The 20,325-nt window shown below is 46.8% G+C and overlaps 11 protein-coding genes across 11 annotated transcripts; 5 read left to right on the forward strand and 6 right to left on the reverse strand.

Moving 5' to 3' along the window:
• Nucleotides 1-594: 594 nt before the first annotated feature.
• On the reverse strand, nucleotides 595-1,901 carry BT62DRAFT_972461 (uncharacterized protein). Its single transcript, XM_043189074.1, has 7 exons — nucleotides 1,784-1,901; nucleotides 1,523-1,731; nucleotides 1,450-1,464; nucleotides 1,237-1,399; nucleotides 1,011-1,181; nucleotides 762-951; nucleotides 595-709 (listed from the first exon to the last, which is right to left on the reverse strand). The coding sequence occupies exons 1-6, from the start codon at nucleotides 1,886-1,888 to the stop codon at nucleotides 775-777; spliced, it is 840 nt and encodes a 279-aa protein (XP_043036979.1). The 5' UTR covers nucleotides 1,889-1,901; the 3' UTR covers nucleotides 595-709; nucleotides 762-774.
• A 429-nt stretch (nucleotides 1,902-2,330) lies between these two features.
• On the forward strand, nucleotides 2,331-3,363 carry BT62DRAFT_903160 (NAD(P)-binding protein; the record flags this gene model as incomplete). The annotated part of the gene is made up of 2 exons (XM_043183515.1): nucleotides 2,331-2,537; nucleotides 2,590-3,363. 2 exons carry the CDS (start codon nucleotides 2,331-2,333, stop codon nucleotides 3,361-3,363), a joined length of 981 nt encoding a protein of 326 aa, XP_043036980.1.
• Nucleotides 3,364-3,441: 78 nt separating this feature from the next.
• BT62DRAFT_1078542 (uncharacterized protein) lies at nucleotides 3,442-4,035 on the forward strand (the record flags this gene model as incomplete). The annotated part of the gene is made up of 2 exons (XM_043179396.1): nucleotides 3,442-3,610; nucleotides 3,667-4,035. The coding sequence occupies exons 1-2, from the start codon at nucleotides 3,500-3,502 to the stop codon at nucleotides 4,033-4,035; spliced, it is 480 nt and encodes a 159-aa protein (XP_043036981.1). The 5' UTR covers nucleotides 3,442-3,499.
• A 185-nt stretch (nucleotides 4,036-4,220) lies between these two features.
• BT62DRAFT_333355 (uncharacterized protein) lies at nucleotides 4,221-5,062 on the reverse strand. The gene has a single exon (XM_043180537.1). The coding sequence runs from the start codon at nucleotides 4,797-4,799 to the stop codon at nucleotides 4,359-4,361; it is 441 nt and encodes a 146-aa protein (XP_043036982.1). The 5' UTR covers nucleotides 4,800-5,062; the 3' UTR covers nucleotides 4,221-4,358.
• Nucleotides 4,966-6,358, forward strand: BT62DRAFT_1009297 (uncharacterized protein; the record flags this gene model as incomplete). Its single annotated transcript, XM_043177531.1, has 7 exons — nucleotides 4,966-5,127; nucleotides 5,212-5,347; nucleotides 5,400-5,532; nucleotides 5,591-5,596; nucleotides 5,656-5,874; nucleotides 5,931-6,148; nucleotides 6,207-6,358. 7 exons carry the CDS (start codon nucleotides 4,966-4,968, stop codon nucleotides 6,356-6,358), a joined length of 1,026 nt encoding a protein of 341 aa, XP_043036983.1.
• A 798-nt stretch (nucleotides 6,359-7,156) lies between these two features.
• On the forward strand, nucleotides 7,157-8,499 carry BT62DRAFT_921960 (alpha/beta-hydrolase; the record flags this gene model as incomplete). The annotated part of the gene is made up of 7 exons (XM_043184362.1): nucleotides 7,157-7,304; nucleotides 7,360-7,515; nucleotides 7,569-7,686; nucleotides 7,736-7,967; nucleotides 8,025-8,200; nucleotides 8,254-8,335; nucleotides 8,398-8,499. 7 exons carry the CDS (start codon nucleotides 7,157-7,159, stop codon nucleotides 8,497-8,499), a joined length of 1,014 nt encoding a protein of 337 aa, XP_043036984.1.
• A 470-nt stretch (nucleotides 8,500-8,969) lies between these two features.
• BT62DRAFT_1009299 (uncharacterized protein) lies at nucleotides 8,970-9,590 on the reverse strand (the record flags this gene model as incomplete). The annotated part of the gene is made up of 3 exons (XM_043177532.1): nucleotides 8,970-9,004; nucleotides 9,073-9,345; nucleotides 9,395-9,590. The coding sequence occupies 3 exons, from the start codon at nucleotides 9,588-9,590 to the stop codon at nucleotides 8,970-8,972; spliced, it is 504 nt and encodes a 167-aa protein (XP_043036985.1).
• Nucleotides 9,591-13,586: 3,996 nt separating this feature from the next.
• BT62DRAFT_333748 (uncharacterized protein) lies at nucleotides 13,587-15,656 on the forward strand. The gene is made up of 9 exons (XM_043180538.1): nucleotides 13,587-14,133; nucleotides 14,196-14,330; nucleotides 14,389-14,478; nucleotides 14,525-14,735; nucleotides 14,784-14,867; nucleotides 14,926-15,000; nucleotides 15,051-15,133; nucleotides 15,191-15,218; nucleotides 15,273-15,656. The coding sequence occupies exons 1-9, from the start codon at nucleotides 14,045-14,047 to the stop codon at nucleotides 15,579-15,581; spliced, it is 1,104 nt and encodes a 367-aa protein (XP_043036986.1). The 5' UTR covers nucleotides 13,587-14,044; the 3' UTR covers nucleotides 15,582-15,656.
• A 75-nt stretch (nucleotides 15,657-15,731) lies between these two features.
• Nucleotides 15,732-17,222, reverse strand: BT62DRAFT_1009301 (uncharacterized protein; the record flags this gene model as incomplete). Its single annotated transcript, XM_043177533.1, has 5 exons — nucleotides 15,732-15,899; nucleotides 15,949-16,173; nucleotides 16,227-16,381; nucleotides 16,487-17,040; nucleotides 17,104-17,222. 5 exons carry the CDS (start codon nucleotides 17,220-17,222, stop codon nucleotides 15,732-15,734), a joined length of 1,221 nt encoding a protein of 406 aa, XP_043036987.1.
• Nucleotides 17,223-18,011: 789 nt separating this feature from the next.
• Nucleotides 18,012-19,015, reverse strand: BT62DRAFT_903402 (uncharacterized protein; the record flags this gene model as incomplete). Its single annotated transcript, XM_043183523.1, has 8 exons — nucleotides 18,012-18,079; nucleotides 18,131-18,206; nucleotides 18,258-18,305; nucleotides 18,363-18,394; nucleotides 18,449-18,554; nucleotides 18,611-18,714; nucleotides 18,771-18,785; nucleotides 18,847-19,015. The coding sequence occupies 8 exons, from the start codon at nucleotides 19,013-19,015 to the stop codon at nucleotides 18,012-18,014; spliced, it is 618 nt and encodes a 205-aa protein (XP_043036988.1).
• A 266-nt stretch (nucleotides 19,016-19,281) lies between these two features.
• Nucleotides 19,282-20,157, reverse strand: BT62DRAFT_1009303 (uncharacterized protein; the record flags this gene model as incomplete). The annotated part of the gene is made up of 5 exons (XM_043177534.1): nucleotides 19,282-19,434; nucleotides 19,497-19,718; nucleotides 19,747-19,824; nucleotides 19,870-19,977; nucleotides 20,053-20,157. The coding sequence occupies 5 exons, from the start codon at nucleotides 20,155-20,157 to the stop codon at nucleotides 19,282-19,284; spliced, it is 666 nt and encodes a 221-aa protein (XP_043036989.1).
• Between the last annotated feature and the right edge of the window lie 168 nt (nucleotides 20,158-20,325).

A 20,325-nucleotide genomic window follows, 5' to 3' on the forward strand; every position in this document is an offset into this window, starting at 1 on the left:
GAAGCTGTGTGGTGAACGGATCGAACACAGCCCCCTACAGGCATGAGCGCTTAATGGCATGATGAGGTGAGGGTCGGGCAGTAGGATGATGCGAAGAAAAACCAGACAGGGTTGATTTGTGATTCGAATCCTCTGAAGCCTACAGCTCAATGGGGGACTTTTGGTCTATTACAGAAAATCCAGTAAATTCAACCTGTCAACTTCGCGTGCCATCGAAAGGCGATGAACACGACGACGAGCTGACGCTGTCGTGCACAGCCCTCAATGTGAGAGGACAAATCCATCAAGTTCGAACGATGAGTTCACTATTCGGTACCGGCATGTGGAACTTGTTGACTATTCTTCGTGCCCTACTGAGATGTTATCTCGAGTGAAACACATGGCAGTGACTGGAAAAAACAAGGGTATCCGGAACGGGAAGATTAAATCACGGGAGGCTGTTGTTTATCACGCTACACATTGTCTGTTCGTGGCGTCTGAAGGCGCGCTAGGATATGATTCGTTGATCGCACAAGCATAAAATGATGCAAGGTATCACGGTTTCCGGCGTTCTCAAGCGCCGCATACATCTTACACGAGAGCATCAGCAAGACCGTTTGATGATCTCTGTTACCACTAATAAAATTCCTTGTCACAAACTCGTATCAAACGTAAGTCGTATTTTCGAACATCAAGCTCACAAAGCGGTGGAAAAGCAAAGCTCGGCAGTCTAAATAAATTATGAGCGCGTCAGTTCGACATTCAACAATTTTATAACATACATGCGCAGAATTCTCAGATTTTTCCCGCTACGTTGCATTTCAGAATTGCATTGAGAACCCACTCCTTATCGGGCTTCTTCCAGTTTGCCCTCGGCGCTTTATGCATCTCCAGAGCTATCGACTTGTGCGATAGGTCAGCGAGGTAAACACACATATACCCATTCTTGACTGCGCGCTCGCATTGCGCTTTCTACAAAGGCCAATGGTCAGGAAATGGGTACGGCAAGAAGGGCACCTTTGGGACGATACCGTGTTTTCAGACAGCGGAATCATGGACCTAGGCACAGCAACTACATTCTTCAAAGTCACCGTTGTTATGTCGTTAGGAGTCTTATCATTCTGGGATAAGTCAAAGAAGGCGAAATGTGTTTTGAGCAGGGACTGTGAGGCGCCTTTATAAATCTCGAGTGCATGGAAAGCCTGTTGGAGGAAAAAAGTATGAGTAACAGAGTGTTTCTCTAGCAAAGGAACACACCGCATATTCAATGGCACTATGATTCTTTCGGTACCAACCCTGGAGAGTGACCGGATCATAGTAAATCTCTCCCTTTCTCCGTGCGTCTTCTTCCAGTCTCTTCTTGGATGCAATTGACAATTGACGTTCTTTGCAGAGGGCCTTGTGTTCCTTCCAATGGGCCCTATGATTCTGTTCGTGCTAGGCATGACTCTGTCAAACACGAAGACTTACCGCTGACAATCTTTACTGTAAAGGGTGGACGCGATGTCAGGAAATGAATGTCAAGAATAAAAAGCTAACACACCTGCAATAGCAAGTCTCCTTACAGCTCGCACATTTAGAAAATTCCTTCACGTTTTTTTGCCTCGGGCCTATGCCACACGCGCCACAAGGTCGTACAAGTGTTCCAGAATCCTCAATGATATTAGCCAATTGTTCGCGTGTCATGACCATGGGATTTGAATTATTGGACATAATGACGATAGAGTCTTTGGAAAGATTCTCGGGGTCAAGCTGGAGGCTAGTAGTCAGCTTTTAGCCAGAAAGAAAAGCATTGAAAACTGACGGTGGCACAAGTCATGATAATAGGATTGCCTTCATCATCCAAGCATGGAGCACCGTCTTCAAAGATAAGTGTCTCTTTGCGCACGTCTTCTAGTCCTCGAGTCATTGGTGAGTGATAGGAAGCAAGTTGCAGAAAGAGACGACGCGTCACGCGTGCAACTTTTGTTAAGTCATGTGACCGAAGACCCTGTTTTCTCAAAATTTGAAACTCTCAGTGTAACGACGAGCCGGCATGAGCTGCCGCCATCTCAGGGAACTTGTATCAGTTTCTCCGAGAGTAAGCAACGTTTTCATGTTGAACTTATCAGAAATTCTGCTTTCCATACCCGGGCCGGTGGATGAAAACGGAGCATGGAAATGTCTGACAAGTGACGTTCTTCAATCGCTATCTATGTGTCTTTTGTGAGTTCATCCTGGTCACTACACCAAGCTCTCTGTCATCTGCATAACAATAATTGATTCGTGAGCGTCATGTTTCATATTTCCGGTGCTTACCGTTAATCAGCACTTAAAAAGCAACATCCTTGTAAGACTTTCTCTCTTCAATCATGACTCGTAAACTCATCGTCGTCTTCGGTGCTACAGGAAATCAGGGCGGCTCTGTCGTCTCTTCACTTCTCCAGAACAAAGCTTATGTCGTTCGAGCTGTGACTCGAGACCCAGCTAGTGACAAGTCGAAAGCGCTAGCTGCAAAGGGCGTTGAAGTCGTCGCTGGAGATCTCAATGACCCAAAGAGCCTCATCAAGGCGTTCGAGGTTCGTCAAATAGACATCTCATATATCTTACGACCTACTAATCGTTAATCAGGGCGCGCATGCGGCCTATGGCGTTACAGATTTTTTCGCTGAGCTATCTACCCTCGGAGCCAATGGAGCTATGGATCTTGAGATCCAGCAGGGCAAAAACCTCGCCAATGCCGCCGCCGCGACCCCCACACTCGAGCACTACGTCTGGAGCTCCCTTCCGTACATCAAAAACACCACCAAAGGCACCGCTAGCTGCCCGCACTTTGACGGTAAAGCCCAAGTTGACGAATACATCATGTCCCACCTTCCTGATCTCGCCAAGAAAACTACCTTCTTCTGGCCGGGGTACTATGCGACGAACCTCGCGTCCACAACTTCTCTGGTAAGGCAAGAGTTGGGGAAGTACGCGTGGGTTCTTCCTTGCTCACCGAATGCGTCGGCGCCTATGGCAGGACTGACGACTATAAATGTGGGCGTCTTCGTTAGCGCTATTCTGGCTAAGCCGGAGATCACTCTGCCTTCGAAGTATGTACTGGGGTCTGTCGAAACCTTGACGATGAAGAGGACCCTGGAGTTGTTGGAGGAGGCGACGGGCGTGGAGATGGTGTTCGTGCAGAAGGATACGGAGGACTTTGTGGCGTGGTTCCCTGCTGGACCGGTCTTTGGCAAGGAGCTAGCGTTGAATATGAATTTCTTTGAGCTTGGTCCGGGTGTATGGTCAAAAAGTGGTGTAAAGGTTTTAACGAAGGAAGATCTTGGGATCAAGGACTCGCAGCTGGTCAGTACCAAACAGGCTTTTGAGATGATCGATTGGAGCCCCGTTATAAAGGCGTAGTTATATACGAGCCTTTATCATTTATTTACTGTAACCATTATTTCTATAGTTGTAACTGTAACTGTAGTAGCATTATGGCTCCTAGGAAATTTTATCGCATCCTGTAACTGGATCTCTGGGTGATATATATTTAGACATGGTAGCTACGGCGTATGATGCAAAGACGCTTCTCAAGGTCGCTCTAATAAAACATCCTCACTTTCCGTCATCTGCGGATCCGACCAAAACTCTTTCATGTGTCCCCCGCGTAGAAGTTCCAGAGCCTCAACGTCCAGTTGATCATCACCTTCATGCACTCTGCAGCCTCCCTCCTTGTCTCCAAATTTGCGAACACGACAAAGTTTCGAAGACGCATGCACCATCAGGCCTGAATCATCTGCACCACCCCCCGGTGGAACTTTTTATCTTCAGGAGCGACTTCGATGCGTACCAGATTCGGCCGGAAATCTGCAAAGGCCGATTTCCGATACGTCGCATCCTCCCGGGGCTTGTGACGTAGTACAGATAGTTCACGAGACTTATTGGTCGTATTTTAAACGGAGTAAGTCTACTGGTGCATTGGCAAAACACGGAAACCGTTTATTTCGATTTACCCTGCCGGACAGTGGACTTGAACCGGCGTTGCGACAAGCGACTGCAGCTGATCCGACAAGTGGTTTAGGAAAAAGTTGAAGGGCATTGCGAGTGCCCGGATAGTGAAGAGAGAGATGGAACCACATAAGAGAGACGTGAGTTTCGTGATGGGCGTGAAAGAGTCGTGTCTATCGTTGGTTGACGGAGAGATGAGTTCCTTCGCTGAGCTATTTTGTATATATACCCAACCGGACGTAGTAGGGCATGATGAGCAGTGTATGAAAGGGGATCGTGGTACCACCCAGCTGCACCTGGCCACAGTGCCTCTGTGACCTCAACAATTATATTGAGGGAGAGTAATGACAGGATGCTTCATTGCCGAAAGGTCGCCTAAAATGGGAAGGGGCGAATAGAGACGGGAATTATAGCCCAAGGACTGAAGTAAAAAAATAATCAGTGTGCCTATGCGATATCGGAAGAAGAAACCATATGAAGATTAGAACGGGAACCCCTACGAATTTATGCAATTTCTGGAAAATTTTCGGTGTCAGAGACAGTAGACACTGGGTGTAGAACGTCTGAAGAAGGCAGAGGGTGTTCCGTCCGACATTTCTGGTGCGTGGTGCGGTATCTGAAGGGCAGAACGAAGAACGAAAGAGCAGATAAAACGCGCAATGACTACCAAGTATTATGAGAGCAGAGAAAAAACGCCAGTCATGTTCCAATGCCAATAAGTCCCCTCTGGAAGTTGGGGGAAGATACAGCAAGAAACAGTGTCGTTTCCTGCGCATACCTGGAAGAAAATAAACCCGCCAGAGGGTGAACTGCCACTGCCGAACGGCAATGAACGGCAGGATCGGCATTCCGCGCCGAATGGCGCCATTTTTTTGGCACGTTTCTTATTCTTGGACCACCATCTCCATCTTCTCTTTGCCGAGGCTCATTTTCTAATCGTATAGAAATGTAGCTTGGTATGTCTCTGAGATACAGTAGTATGCGATTTGGGTTGGCTGGTATGTCTGGTCCTGCATGAAGCGACGAACAAGTCCCTACATCGACCTTACCACTTGTCGCAATGAACTGTTACCCTTGAAGAGCGCAATGTTAATGCTGGAATTCTCGTCGCACGATTCGTATCATTCTCTATTCGGCCAGCAGGATCTTATGAAGACTTCCGGCCTCCTACATCGAGTTTAACGGCACTATCATCACGTTGAAAATGAACGTTGGATGGCTAAGGCTTCACGTACGCTCACCTTCGGTTTTATCTCCCAGATATCCTTACATTCCAATGAAGTCTGTCGACTCTCATGTTTCTGTTCCAGCACATGGCTGAGATCTGCGCATATACCCTACGATGTTTGTCGTTTTCCGCTCAGGGAGACCCCATTAAGCACTGCAAGGATGTCTGGTCAATGGTCTTGCTCTCATCACGTTGGAGGGATGATCGGCTCCATCTAAAGCACGTACTGTGATCGACGCGGTATTGTGTGCCGTCATCGTCAGCCGTTGTTTGAAGGTGTGCGGCAAGCCTACGTACCAGGCTTGGGACCAACCATCACCCTCCGTCTTTAATTCCTCGCCATTTTTGAAGGTGTGGGTCTTTCGTTTATGTGGTGAGATAACGAACATATTGGTGCACGGACGGCGCTAGTAAACCGTATGGTATCTGGTTTGCCTTTATGCTTCCGATGATATTTGACTTCACCATGCGTGTAGAATTGTTCGAACAAACGTTCCCTTGGCATATTGCCCTACCCTGGTTCAATCGAAGTCACTATCGAATGTGACGACGTATTCCCCTCGTATCCATAGCTTTCATCTCGGAGCACTTTCTTGCTTACCTGTGGGCGAGCCCGTCCAATTCCTCGAAGTCGACAACAAAAAAAAGAAGACATGTCCCGTCTCGGCCTCACCTCTGGCATTCCCTGTTTTCCTGTACCAGTTATAAATTCGTCACTTTGATGTCAGACAGGTTTATTTCCCGTCATCAGGGTCTTCTTCCGCTCAGGCGCACAGTTACAGCAACGGTTGATGGTCCAGCCGATGGATGATGATATCTTTATCTGCACAGAACAAGTCAATCGTCCCTTGGAAGGAATCGGTCGGCGACCACTTGACCTAGCCGCGAGTCCGAGCTCGTCTCCAACTTTCCCACTGAGGCCTGGCTCGTATTACAATGGACAACAACGATTTGCCGACATGCATACGCGTAATATTATGCACGCGTTGCAGTACTTAGAGGAAAAGGCCTTGTTGTTCTTTACTAGTTCCTTCTATGACCTACGGAAGCGCTTTTGTATCCCGGCGAATTAGGAGTACGGGGAACTCGTTCTCGCCTACGGATCAATGCCCTTCCTTGCCCTCTACAGCCCTTTATCACGGTCACGCCATTGCTCGCGGCCATTATGAGCCTCCCTAAAACTCCTAAATGGTTTATCTTTGCACCGTACCTCCTTCCCCGCTACTCTTACGCTCCGGCGCTACTTACGCTCATCCACAACTGAGAGCACGACAGCAGAGACTTCGGGGAGACGACCGATGTATCGTGACAAAGACACTGTAGCCGATGCAGACAAAATCCTTGCCCCGTTTTCTTCGTTTGAAGTGCTACACGACCGTAGAGAGCGCTGCTGACGCATTGCAGCGTTATCATATGCGGTGACATGTACAGTTCGATCACCTCGGTGTTGTTAATTGTATGTATCTCTTTCTTTCTGTGTCACTTGCTGAGTGGATACATTTACAGACGCAGGTGAACTTGCCCGTATGTCATAGGATGCTGAGATGTAACAAGACTCTTCGCAACGCTACAGTATCCGCACGGTTTTTGTTGATGCGTTCTTCGATTACGAAGAGATGGCTGTAGCAGCTCCTCCCACGTCATCGCCATCTCCCTTTGTGTTATGCCCTACGCTATGACAGAGAATACCCTTGATTCATTCGCAAGCACAGACGGCCGATGCGAGGTGTGAAAAAGCCTCCGTTATCGGGTGGCGCTGAAAGCAGAAATAGACTTTTGGCGGTCCATATATGCGCCCGCTGCCTTCAGCTCTCCAGCGCAACGGACCGCAATGAAAGGCTATTACCCAAAGCCAGTCGGAGGAGGCTTATTTTCATATTGACGCCGGACCGGGGAGGACCAGGGTTTATCATTGCTCGGCCTGTTTCTGGTATTAAACGAACACTGCTGCACTCTCCCTCTACTGAAGCTGTCACCATGAAAGTCGACACCTTTACCATTGATACGCACTCGTCTGGTAAACCGCTCAGTTGTGCAGCGAAGCGGTATCGGCCACATGGGGCTTCTTCCAAGGAACGACCTGCACCTGGGCATATCCTAATATTCACCCACGGCACTGGGTTCCGTATGTCGATCCCCCAATAAATTGGTCGAAGTGACCCTGATGATCCATTCAATAGATAAGGAGCACTGGGAAGTCCCAATCCTACGGCTGTTCGCTCATAGCAAGTCGGGCGAAACGAGGGTCTCGGAGGCGTGGTCGATTGATTGGCAGACTCACGGTGATTCTGCAGCGTTGAACGAAGCGGTGATCGAGGCGCCGGAATTTGTGTTTTGTAAGTTAAATGCCGTTTTTTGATATTGAACCGGATCTGATATGAACCCATAGCTGAATTTGATTACGCTGAAGCCTGCGCGAACCTATATAGGACATTTCTGCTCGAGAATATCGAGAAAGGCTTGAACAAAGTGGTGCTCTTGGGACATTCAGCTGGTGCTGCGTCTGCGTAAGACTGTTTTGTCTTGTGCCTTTTATCCCTTCTCATCTTTTTACAGCTCCCTAGCAACAATGTTTTGTGACCACCCGCTCTTCGAAGCCTTCATTTTCGTAGAGCCGACAATATGGCCTGCTGAGATGGCTGGTGTGGATGCACCTGTGTACAAGTACGTCAAACGGGGGATCCTCACTCGGAGGGATCACTGGCCCACCAAGGCGGAGGCTAAGCGCTACTTTGAAGGCCGTGCGCCGTGGAGCTATTGGGACTCGAGGATCCGGGAGATATATATCGTACGTCCAGTCCCGTCCCGCCTTTGCTTGTACTAATAGTCTTCTCTCTTCTCATAGGAGTACGGCCTGAAACCCGATCTAGTCAGAGGTGGCTGGACACTCAAGTGCGCGCCGAAACATGAACTAGCGCCGTTCGCGAATGATCAGAAGGCGGTGGATGTCCTTCCCGAACTGAACAAGACGATCAAGGTTGTGCCCATACATTTAATCTATGGAGGGCGGAACGATATGTTGTATGTCCCGCTCTGTCTAAATCTCTTTCGTTGCTGACGTCTCTCCCTTTCAGTTCACGGAAAAAACAAGACTCTTTACTGGGCGGTGGCCGCAACTTTGCGTCAGTGACGAGAATCCCGGATGCGGGCCATTTGGTATGCCTTACCGCCGTTGATTTGCGGGTGGCGATTGACTGATTGATTGCGGTGATATGTAGGTCGTGCAGGAGGCGCCGGATGAGGTGGCGGATGTGTTGTTTGGGATATTGAGGAAGTTGGATAGGGGGGCTGGACAGTTTGAGGTTCAGGCGAAGCTGTGAGATCATAGGGTGGGTGATGGCGAGTTTATTGGAAATAGAAATTCGTATTTTATTTTATTGTAGTGTTCGAATTATACCGGCAGGCACTGAACGTAATCCGCTCCTGTATATGACATTTGTGAGGGAACTTGTTTTTTAGATCTGCACTGATGAGTCTTTCTGTTTAGTTGTAGTCTTAGAATCCAAGTTTTCTATCTTGTTTCGGAAAGCACGTCGTGACGAAAATACTTTAGAGCGTAGGCGACAACAGAATCACTCTTCCTACAGCCTTGCCATGCCTCTCCTTGCATAAATTTTATAGAGTATCCCATTCCTTGGTTTCTTCAAATAACTTCATTGTATTGGATTCAGCACCAAAATGCATCGCAAAAATCCTTTCGTACGTCGATGAGTTAGGGTATCTTTGTGAATACCTACATTTAGACAGGGAAAAGGTGGATCGAGTCGGTCCAACAAGACTCAGACATAAATCACATCCAAGCTTGTTCCTCATCAAGAGTAGGCGCTGGATAAAGTGGTAGTATAAGCACACACAGGGGGCACTCCGAGAAAAAGAGGACAGTGGACACAGACCGGGCGTATTTTCAAAGAACGTCATCGGGCTGTCCAAGCCCACGTACCAACCAGGCGTCTCCATTCTGTAGGCCCCGGTCGTCAGCGCTGGGGCCGTCCTCGGGTCGATGGCCCAAGTATATGTTATTGCCTCGGCTTCCGTCCTGGGAGGGCCATACAGAGCCAGCCCATAATCGTCCCGGGCTTTGGAAGTATCACGAGGCGGCATTGCTGTTGGTGATGGTGGTGACGACGGCGACGGAGGGCAAGACGTCGAACGTTTGGCGTCATTTTCTGCTTCCACGATGAATTGATGATCCCTTGTGTGCCATGATTGGCCGACGGGGGCTAGATGGGGTTCTGTTGAGTGCGGGAGTTGTATGGGGTTTGGAGAGACGTCCTGGGGGGAGGTTTAGGAGGGCGATGATGATGATGTGCCGGTGGATGTCATTGGGGTGGAGGGAAAAGTCACGTCGTGTAAGTGCGAATAACGTACTGACAATCAAATGATCAGCACCTAGAAACGGGAAGCAGAGCATGACGGTGGGATTCCTTCGAGACGATAGGAAGAGAGAGGAGGGAGGATGATTCACTCACTTTTGAGAGGAGTATTTTCTTCAAAGAGATCTGACAGCGAATGGCACATGTAAATCTCGGTTACGTTCTACACGTTTTTGTGATGTGCTCATAGAGAGGGTTGAACGGCGTTTTCCTTCGAGCTTTGTACGTTCGCCATATACCAGTTGTGCGAGTCTGTAAAGTGGTCGAGGTGGAAGAGAGCAGAAAAGGTTTCTTGTAAGATACTATTGTTATTGCTAACGGTGATCGCCTTTGGAAAGAACCCTTCATTTTCATGCGAAAGTTGCAACGAGGCAAACGCCCCATATTCTCGGCACGAAGAAGCTTTGTTTGGCTGAGATGTGCGATAAATCTGTATGAAGGTGCATCAGTGGCGCACCATTGTTCAGACCCTGTGATATTCGGAGCGTCCTCTTGAGCCAAGCCACTGGAAACGGACGAAAAAGAAACTGAGATTGCCATATTGGAGTCGAGTCCATGATGAAGGGCCATAGTCACTACAACGAGGCAAAAGGTGCCTTTCTCTTCGGGTCTTGGAAGATACGATCTCCGGCCAAAAAACCTGAGTCTCTGGATCTAGACGGAGAAGAAAGGCATTTGAACGCGGTTATTTCATTTTCATACCATTTCATATCCTGCTATTGATATACTATTGTATCAGAAGTTTTTTCGACGAAACTGCGCAGAGTAGTCCAGAGGATGACACTGTCGAAGCCACAAAGTCGAGATTTGAGAGCAACTTGAAGGTAGGTATCACTGCAGGGGTCCATCAGTGTTTTGTCCTGAAAAATTGTTTGTAAACACTGGTATGTATGTTTTTGTGTAGATCATTCCAACAGTCAACACCAGCCCAAAAATACATGAAGAAATACAATTAGCTTTTCTCTCAATTTCTATATTTGTATTCATTCCACTGTTTTAACCATAAAATACTTAAATGTGAACATCATGTCTGGTCTGTATTTCCTCACCAGTTTTCCCTCGTAAATGATATCAGGTGTTTATATTTCATATTTCCAATTGTGTTCTTTGTACCAAAACACATGAGCAACCACACTATGTGTGATGATGAATGTTTCTTTAAGATGTTTATGACAGGAAACACCCATAGAACAAAGGAAAGACTGGGTGTTTCCTATCATAAATACTGCAACAAACACCAAAAGAAACACACCATGTGTTTTCTGAGGTACTTTAGAAACAAAGACACCATCAGAAAAACTGGTATGAAATACCAAATACCATTTATGAAATATGACATGAATGACATTATGTACTTCTTTAGGTAGTTCATGACAGAATTCCAGGCCAAAACACTGAGACAAACATCATAAAGAAAACATAATATTTAATCATATTTTTATTGTACAGTTTCTACATCTAAAAAAATTGATATAAAAACATGCTGGTGTTTATGAACAGTGTTTCTGGCATAAATACTGACATGCCCCAGCAGTGTATAGATAATTGACCTTGGGACAAAGAGTCCTTTTTCTTCCCAAAAAGTGCATCTTACTACCATCACTGCTATGTAGTTGCCATGCATGATGGTAATCTTCAAACTTTAATGTTCAAGTTAATATATAGTGATCATGGTGGTTGTGGTTGCTGAAAGAATATCACCATTGCATTATTCCTACACTACTGACACATCATGCAAATCTCCAATCTGGACCATTGCTCTCTTCTTTCACTTCATTACCATCATTTTGTTGAATCTTAGTATGACCTTACCATTCTGAAGCTCTAATCTAGATATGCATGATACTACATTTCTTTCTTTCTGACACCTCCTTCTACATTATTCCAACCCAACTAGTCTCTAAAAAATATAAAAAAACTATCTCTGTCAAAATAATCTCTCAAAGATAAGAATTTGGGGATGCCATTATTGAAAAACCCATCCAACCAAAGCCAAGATGAAATTCATATAAAGATGAGTGCCAAATGAATATGGATGGCTTAGCAGTTTCCAATTCCATATGAGTTTCCACTGCTGATTTTTGTTCTCAGCATTGTGTTCAATCCTCAATGCCAGCAGTTGTAACTTCAAATCACCAACCAGCTGACCCTTCAATATATTTTATGGTTGCTTTAAGCCATTTGTGTTGAAATAAATGGTTATGCTCCAGCCATTCACCTGGATATCAGCAGGGAGCTCTCACAAAAAGCATGAGAGTCATCAAAATTTAGCTACCTATTTATCTACATATTCTGTATGAGAATTCAACATTATAACAGCATGGTACCGAAAGTATGCTAATATACCACTGTAACTCTTCATTGACTAATTATGAACTAGCTTCGGTTGCTTTTAGACCCTCGGGAAATGTTCTTCAGCCATCGACATGTTGTTATTGGCACAAGCAGCATATACTTTCAGGAGTTCAAAGTGTCGAGAAGTCGAGTGAGCGAAGTTTAAATAACGAGCTGTATTTCCCGCATTGATAGAAGACGTTATGGGCCTTCCTTCAAACGTGGCTCTACATCGTTGGCAGTCATTGAAAGCTTCTAACTTCATCTGTGGGTCTCGGCCAGTTATATAGTTGGCCAAAGACTTGTGACAACGTGAGAGTTTCAGGAGATGTTTACGAATTATCGCACGCAAACCGCATGAGCTGCGTCGTCGGTGATAGAAAGAGAAGCTGAACGTGGAGTGTTCGCAGCGACGTCACAAGGTCAGGCCTTCCCGTCGTTTTTCTAGCTTCTTTTATGGCGCTGATTCGGCGGCACGGATATTGAGTCTTGAGAGTAATAGAGCCACGAGTGAAGTTTTTTCCTGGTTCGTTGCTTACGGCTGTCTCTCTCAAACAGTTAAGAATGTTTTTCGAGAACCACAGACAGCCATAAAGAGGGCAAAATGCGGGCGGAATTAGATTTTCATCTAATTTAGTGTTGTTGCGACGCGCCGGACATGGCCCAACACGTGATGCGAGAAGGCACCACAGTCACATGCTGCATATTTTGCATGCAAGTATCGGCCCGATTTACTGTTCAGGCCATTACCTCTTACCTCCCAGCCTCTTCCAGTGATACTACCTTTTATTGTTCAAGGCGAGCAGATGTGTACTGGAGCGGCCCAAATCCCTCATTAATTAAGGGGGGCATCCATAATTATCTCGTCAGACAATTGTTGAGCAATTGTCAGTCCTAGCAAAGAGAATAGTGGCCGACACGAGGCTCTGTATTGATTCTTGCGATCTCTGACTCATGCAGCCTTCGGCGCTTGCAACCAAACGATATCCATATGTTGGGATTTATAGAACCGTCGTCGTGGCATACGTGCGTATTGAAAATCTAATTATACATTCCTATTCTTAGGCCCAGTTTCTAGTCTATCTGAGTAGTCTCAGAAGCTACGCGAATACTATGAAATGATTTCTACAGCATGGCTTTGACTTTCGAAGAGTAAGTCAGTACTATAGAATGGGACTTTGAAGGCCGAATGATTCAGGGAACTGCGCCAGTTCTTTATGCGCCTCCACTGGACGCCATTCTTCCGTTTGGATGCTCTTTCAAATCATTTTGCAAACCCACCTGATTGCATTGGCCAAAGTTACACTCTTCTGACCAGATGTCCGTTCTCGTAGGTGAGAGCCCCCTTCCTGCTCTGGTATTGCTATATGTCACTCCACAATCGCGTCATCTTAGCAGATGAGGGATTTTCGGCGCACTTACGACTGCATTTGTTCAAGAAGAGCCAATGAAATACGGCATTCTGTAAGCTTCGTGACGCGCCTGCATCTGAAGTACCCTTCTGGGTTTACCCCTGAGGTGGTATATAAGGATGCGACGAGACAAACGCCTTACGAGTCCATCATGTCTCTGTACAGCTCGAATGACATTTTTGTTAACTCTCCACGGAGTGGAATGGACGAAACCGATTCATGTCCGTTGTTTCATCCCTCTTATACCACCGTCGCTCACCTCGACATTTATCTACAGATCAAAGCTCTCAGATTTTTGTAACGGACGGCGGTCATCCATCCGTAACCAACCCTTCTTTGTTATACGACGAGGAAACCGTACCAGTGGCAACGAACTTTCAATACACGCAGCATATCGCGGACGAGCAAGGAGGACTCCACCAGGAAGCTCTCACCCCGCCTGTAATGTTTCCAGACCCTTTCACTCTTCCATTTCCGACGGCAAAAATGAACGACCGAACGCCTCTCTTACGCCCAGCGGTATTTTCGCCTGACGTCGACCGCCAAGTTCCGCTTCCGAGATACTTTCTGTGTAGATCTTATGACACACCTTCCGTGTCGTCTGATATCCCGCCTGCATCTTTCAATACAGTAGGGAAAAGTACTTTTGGGCAAACCGTAAAGTGCTATGGTGCCTCATCTATTTTGCGAGCTTATGCTTTTCTTCTCAGCTTTTCAATTCCATCGCAGTCTTGCTGGGAGTAGGGATGCTGGCCCAACCTCTGGCGTTCGCCTACGCCGGATGGGTGGCGGGTACGTTTCTCCTTGTTTCATTCGGCTTCATCAGCTGCTACACGTTCGTCTTACCTCCCTCACCCTGCGCCGCATTGAGACTGATGAACACTTGACCTATCAAAGTGCCAAAATCCTCGCCCGCATCATTCATTCTGAGCCCCATTTGAAGCTCTACACGGACATCGGGCGAAGAGCGTTTGGTGCACGTTCGACACTGGTCATTAGTATCGCGTTCTTCCTTGAGCTGTTTTTGCTAAGGTCAGCTGCCATTTTGTTTTGTTCCCGTCGTCAAGTCCCTAACGACCTGTGATGTTAGTGTGTTGTTGGTTACGCTTTACGCGGATTCCTTGGAGTCATTGGTGCCGGCTCATTCTCCTGTTACATATAAGCTCTTGGCTCTAGTGATGCATGTCATTTCTCCGACCTTCGACATGTTCGCTGACGGGTTTTAGACTGATACCTACCTTGTTCTTCCCTCTCTCGGCCCTTTCGTATACGTCAATACTGGGCATCGCTTCGTTACTTTTGATTTTGGTGGTCGTATTTATCGACGGAACTTCGAAGCTTGATGCACCTGGAAGCCTGTGGTCCCCAGCCGAGACTTATCCAGGCATCCGTAGCTGGAATCATCTCGGAAAGGCGTTTGGCTTATTCATGGCAGGGGTAAGTCGATTATTTCTCCAGCTGGTACATTTTGATCGGGATGTTTAGTTTGCGGGACATGGAGTACTGCCTTCGTTGGTACACGATATGGAGGATCCTTGTCAGTTTGATACCATGGCCAACTGGGCATTCGTAAGCATCTTTCAGAGTTATTATGAATTGGCGCTCTAATCGCTTCACACCATCACAGTTCTTCTCAACCGTCATTTACTTGTTAATCGGCGGCGCCGGATATCTCATGTTCGGAACACCGGTTAGTGAAGAGGTACGCGGATGATCAAGGTCTCTTTTATTCGCACCTAATATAGAAAGTAGATCAGCAGAGACCTATTGCGAACGCCCGGCTATAACGCTGTACTGAACAAGATATGCCTGTGGATGCTCGTGGTCAGTCCACTGTGAGTAGACCTTCAATTTATATCTCCATCTATAACCGACCTTTTTTTTTCTCCCAGATCTAAATTCGCCTTGGTCGTACAGCCCGTGAGTCCAATAAATGGTGAGCATGACCGATCCTGAGGGCTAACCGATCCTCAGCTCAATGCGACAGTCGAAAAGTTGTTCAAATCTCAAAATAAGCCAGCGCATCAAAACCCACGACAGCGACTCTTGGGAATCGCCCAGCGGCTGTCGATCACCCTTCTCACAGTCGGCGTTTCTATCATAGTGCCTGACTTTGGACAAGTCACTGAATTGATGGGATCCTTCTCTGCGTTCTTGATTGTTGTTATATGTCCCATTGGCGCCAAACTGACTATTACGCGCACATGTGGCTTCTTTGATGTGCTGGTGCTAGGTATATCCGTTCTGATGGGGACATGGGGAACGATAACTGCGTTTCTGTAACCTGTACTTCCTCATTGCGTTGGAATTTCCCCTGCGTTTTACTGCCTTGCGTTAAAAAGTCTCTTTCATTGATTATTTACATTTTACTATAACGATAAACCCGCCGCATACAATTATATCTAGTATATTCACCGGCATTTACGTCGAGCCCTACTCCGAAAATGCTAGCCTACCCTTCCTTAGGTGCCTCAGACGTTGGTGTGTTGCTGGCGCCATGTTGATGTGCGGCTCGAGTTTCTCAAGGGTAGCCCGTTCTAAGGGAGTTTCGCACCATCTACGAGATTCGATCATATCCATCACGGCGCTTTCATCTAGATCCTGAGTCCAAACCAGTTCGATGGACTTCAGACGAGGGAGGAAAGGTAACCTGGATGGCAGCGCCGTAAGCTGGTGCAGGAGGTGTTCGTTGATGGGATATGGCAAACAAGGCAATACCCTTCAGATAGATCATAATCTTTGGGATTAGGGTCGTGGATGACGAGAGATGCGAGCTGTGGGAGAGCATGCAGGACTCTGATGATATCCATGTCTGAGATCGGTATCGCAATGAAGGTAATGTGCTGTAGCCTTGAAGCGGAATGAGAAACGACCTCTAAAATTGGATCGACTCCAATGAGAGTCTAGTCGTCGCCTTCCTCATCAAACTCTGCGTGATATATCATCAGAAGAGAATCTAGGTTGGTGAAGTGAAGGTCCTTGAATGGTTTTGGTGTGAAGGCGTTGCATGATAGCTTCCATGTTAAGCGAGAAACCAGGTTCGATTTCGGCGCCCTGCTGTCGGTGAGCGAGAGACCATTCATCTACAGAGAGTGAGCTCGATAAGGCATGTCTATGTAAACTCTGAGATCACGAATATTTGGAAATGCCCCAATAGCAACGTTTAAAGTTTCTATTTTGTGGCACACGTTGATGCGCAAGGTCGTTAACGATCTGGGCTCGGGGAAACGATGACTCTAGAATAGAGCTAAAATTTCCCTCCTCAACGTCATCGAAGGAGAGGGATGTGAGATTCGGAGCCTTCAAGAAACCGGAATAATTCCAAAACTTGGGCACACGGTCAAAGGATGGGATGGTTGTTTTCTTTAATCCACTCAGATTGGGTAGGACACTATCCATAGGAGCAAACAGCATCTCAATGTTCCCGTCCGTACAGAGCTTGCGCGACAGGCGAATGCGCCTCAACCGAACGTCATGAGAACGAAGAAGGGGCACAAAGGTTTGCGCCCGACACCACTCTGGCTTGACACCCCTCTTGGCCGGACGTTGGACATCAAGGTTACTCTCTGTCGGCGGAAGATGATAGTAAGAGGCTGATTTCTGGAGCGCTGGAGGTATAATTGGAGTACTTCCTCGCGTCCGTCGACAACTGAGGAACGCCAAGTGTGCGTCGTGATGGTGATAGTGGACCATAAATTGGAGTGGGAGAGAGCTGCTTCCCTCCGTGTCCTGCAGACACTCGCTATGCATAGAGCCGCAGCAGGATATGCTCCAGGGGTGAAGGATGCGTTGTCTTCAAATATACGATGGAGAAGCTCGGTGGGAAGGTCGTAGAAGGTCGTAGATGAAGGATGTCGATGGGAAGAGTAACTTTGGATAAGTGATTTGCAGTGGCGGACCTTTTAATACATGAAAGGCTGACATCGGAATTTAATGAAACCGAATGGTCTTTGTGGCAATGCGAGATATCGTCAAGTGTTTGAGATAACGCGACAATGATTTCGGACAACGAAACCCAAAGCGAGGAGTCTGCGTGGCATTCTATCAAATCACCCTTGTACAAAGGAGGATTTATATCCAGAGAGTAGCGACCAGAAGGACTGTAGATAGTCTGCAGAGTGTGTCGGATAGCCTCTGCAGTTTCAAACAAAGAAATCATAATTTTAGAAGCAATCTACAAGAGAGAAGATTGGGTATAAGCATCGTTCAGGCTTTGATTGTAGACAACTAAAGGTACCTTTAATCCAACACGAAAAGATATCAGCGAACTCCACTTGGTGGTACAAACGCGTTCTTTAAGCGAACTTGACAGATAGATTAGGGATAGGCACTTGCCAGCTGCTGCAAGTGTTGACATACTTGCAGAATTCTTTGAAGGTAGAATGTGGTTGAAGTACTGAAGACTAGTCACTGGTGGTAGTCAACATGGAACGCGGTGCAAAGGCCAAAAATAGAATCCTTCATTGTTGTCTTAGCTGCGACATGTGGCCATACCACTGGTCCCTTTTTTAGGTTTTTCTCGTCAAACACCTTCGATACTGAACTCCGTAACTACCATCATCATGGAACATTTTGAGGGTACTGTCATACTTCGAGAAGTGTGCCTCCGTGGGCTCATGGTGCGTGAACATGTCTCAGTGTAAAAACGACGCATGGAGAATCCATTGCAATAAAGAGCATTCATTCATTGAACCATAGACAAAGTTACTTTAATCAGCCAATCTGCTGCAGATAGGGCTGGCCGTGGTCAAGCTGATCGCAAGCCCCCGGAGTAATGGGTACTGTATAGCTTTAGAGTAAGCAATGTACTTGACCCAAGTATAAGTCCATACCTCCCCGTTCGCCCAAGCAAAAATGGGCTATATTTTCATCCGGGAAGGGTACATTGACAACACGAATTTCGGCAAACTACATGACAACTTCAGGGGAGAACAGGGATAATGGAAGAAGAAAACATACATCTACGTTATCCTGTAGGACATATCCTGGGGCCTGAGAACCTTTATTCTGTGAAATATGCGTTAGTATCGTGTGCATGTAATTCAGGTCAGAAGAAAAGTATACATTAATGAAATTACCCCAAGAAGCTCCGGATCCTATGGATTCTCGTCAGATGACAAAACCTATTCGTAGACAATATAGAACCCCACCGCCGTTGTCTCCAGAAGGAATGCATCTCGTAACGGCATTAGCGCCTCCGGCATTGGAATTAGCCCAAGGCCACTCATCGCACTGATAGCCAGCATCGTGGCCAACCTGACGGGTGTGTTTGTTATCTACTGCATCAAAGAAAAGTCAAAGAGACTTCATACCCGAGTGCTGCACCGGTTCGGATCGACGTTTCCGCAACTGTTGCTGGCACGATTCTGGTCCGCGGCAGGACGGTTCGGTGCTACAGCACGGGGTCCATTGTTACCTGGTCGAATGATATCACTTTCATTTTCTCCACAGTGAGAGTCATGCAAGACGCACAATACCAGGAGTAGCCTTTCGCATAGTCACCGGTCATCAGGATAAACAGTGACGCTCGAGCATAGGAAATACCCACATATATTCTCGGCGGATTGAGGGTAATCATCGTAATCGATCTCGAAGACGGGAAGAGCGCGCTTCACGCCTACGGGCCACGAACCGTTAAAACCAGTGGATGGCTCCGCAGGCAGCGCTTTCGCTGCTACAAGAGAAAGACAGAGAGTAATGAAGATGGTACTGAGCATAGGAAGCTAGAGACAAGCTCGTCTGAGGCTTGGGGCAGGTAGAAAACTGTAGATATATAGATTTTTAGTGACCAGAGTAAATCGACTATCAGAAAATGCTTCATGCAGGCAACATGGGCGTCCATTTTTCACGGAGCTATGGAACCAGTAGGTTGGTTGATACGAGGGCTAGTCGAAACGAGGCCAGTGGCTACGCGATTTTCAATGAACCGATAGGAAATGTGACACTCCGTCCTCCATGGAGGGTTGTATCATTAGGCCTACTTTCACATGAATGAAGCATCTGGAACAACGTATAGCCAAAACGCAAACTTTGAGGACGGGCTTCGAGCTGAAAGATTGTCATTTTTGACTAGGATCAGCCATGAAAACACAGAAAGCTTATAGTGCATGGCCTCTACGGAAGTACTACAGTCGGCCTAACATTCGAAGCAGTCAGTGACTTCAAAAATTTGAAACAATGCGCTGGTAATGAGCTTACAGTCTGCGAATGTCGCTTAGCTTGCAGTCTCGGCTCTTGGCCAATTTCAGACTTACCGCTCACCACGGTGGATCCCCATATATCACCATATATCTGTCCCAGTATTTGAAATACTTGCTGGAAATCATAGAGAAGTACGATAGTTTCACTGTTTGTATTATGAGCGCTGGCACTGACCCGGGTAAGAAGGACATGTAGCAATGGTCGGGCGCAGACAAGAAACTGTCTAGAGGTTAGGCACCATCCTTACAATAGTAAAGTCGGAAACTTGGAAGATCGCGTGCTCGTTCGAAATGATGGACATGGCTTTGTCGGCGACACAAAATGGCTAGCTCTGGCTTCAACGACCGTGACCTGAATCACAGTCTGTCACAGTTGCATCGTGCCGTGCCACGGAATTACCAAATATCCGGTCTAATATTGACTGAAATCCTTCAGTAAGCGAGAATTTATCGTCTTTTTCGATATAGCGTTGTGGTATCTACGCAAGAAGTCTTCCCTGTTTCATTTTCAAAGCGTTTTAGATCTTCATGTCTTCGCCTCGGACTAGGCGTACCGTAACCATACGAAAGCCGGAATGAAAATAGTTGACGAGAGATTTGCAGTCGCGACTCAATCCGTATAGTTGCCTATCTTCTAAATCATTCGCAGAGATATGCATCCGACGAAAGTTTGGTCGTGACTGTTTTTGTTATTGTATTGACGCCGTCGTCATTTTGTTTATTTTGTGCAGAGTTGAATGGACCTAAAGGACTAAATCTTCACCCAGCTTCGCGTATGTATAACTGTAGATTCCCGTGACTGCATGTGTCAGGCCCACATGGCAAAG

The sequence above is a fragment of the Guyanagaster necrorhizus genome (genome assembly GCF_019112545.1).
Source record: "Guyanagaster necrorhizus MCA 3950 unplaced genomic scaffold BT62scaffold_23, whole genome shotgun sequence".
NCBI lineage: Eukaryota > Fungi > Basidiomycota > Agaricomycetes > Agaricales > Physalacriaceae > Guyanagaster > Guyanagaster necrorhizus.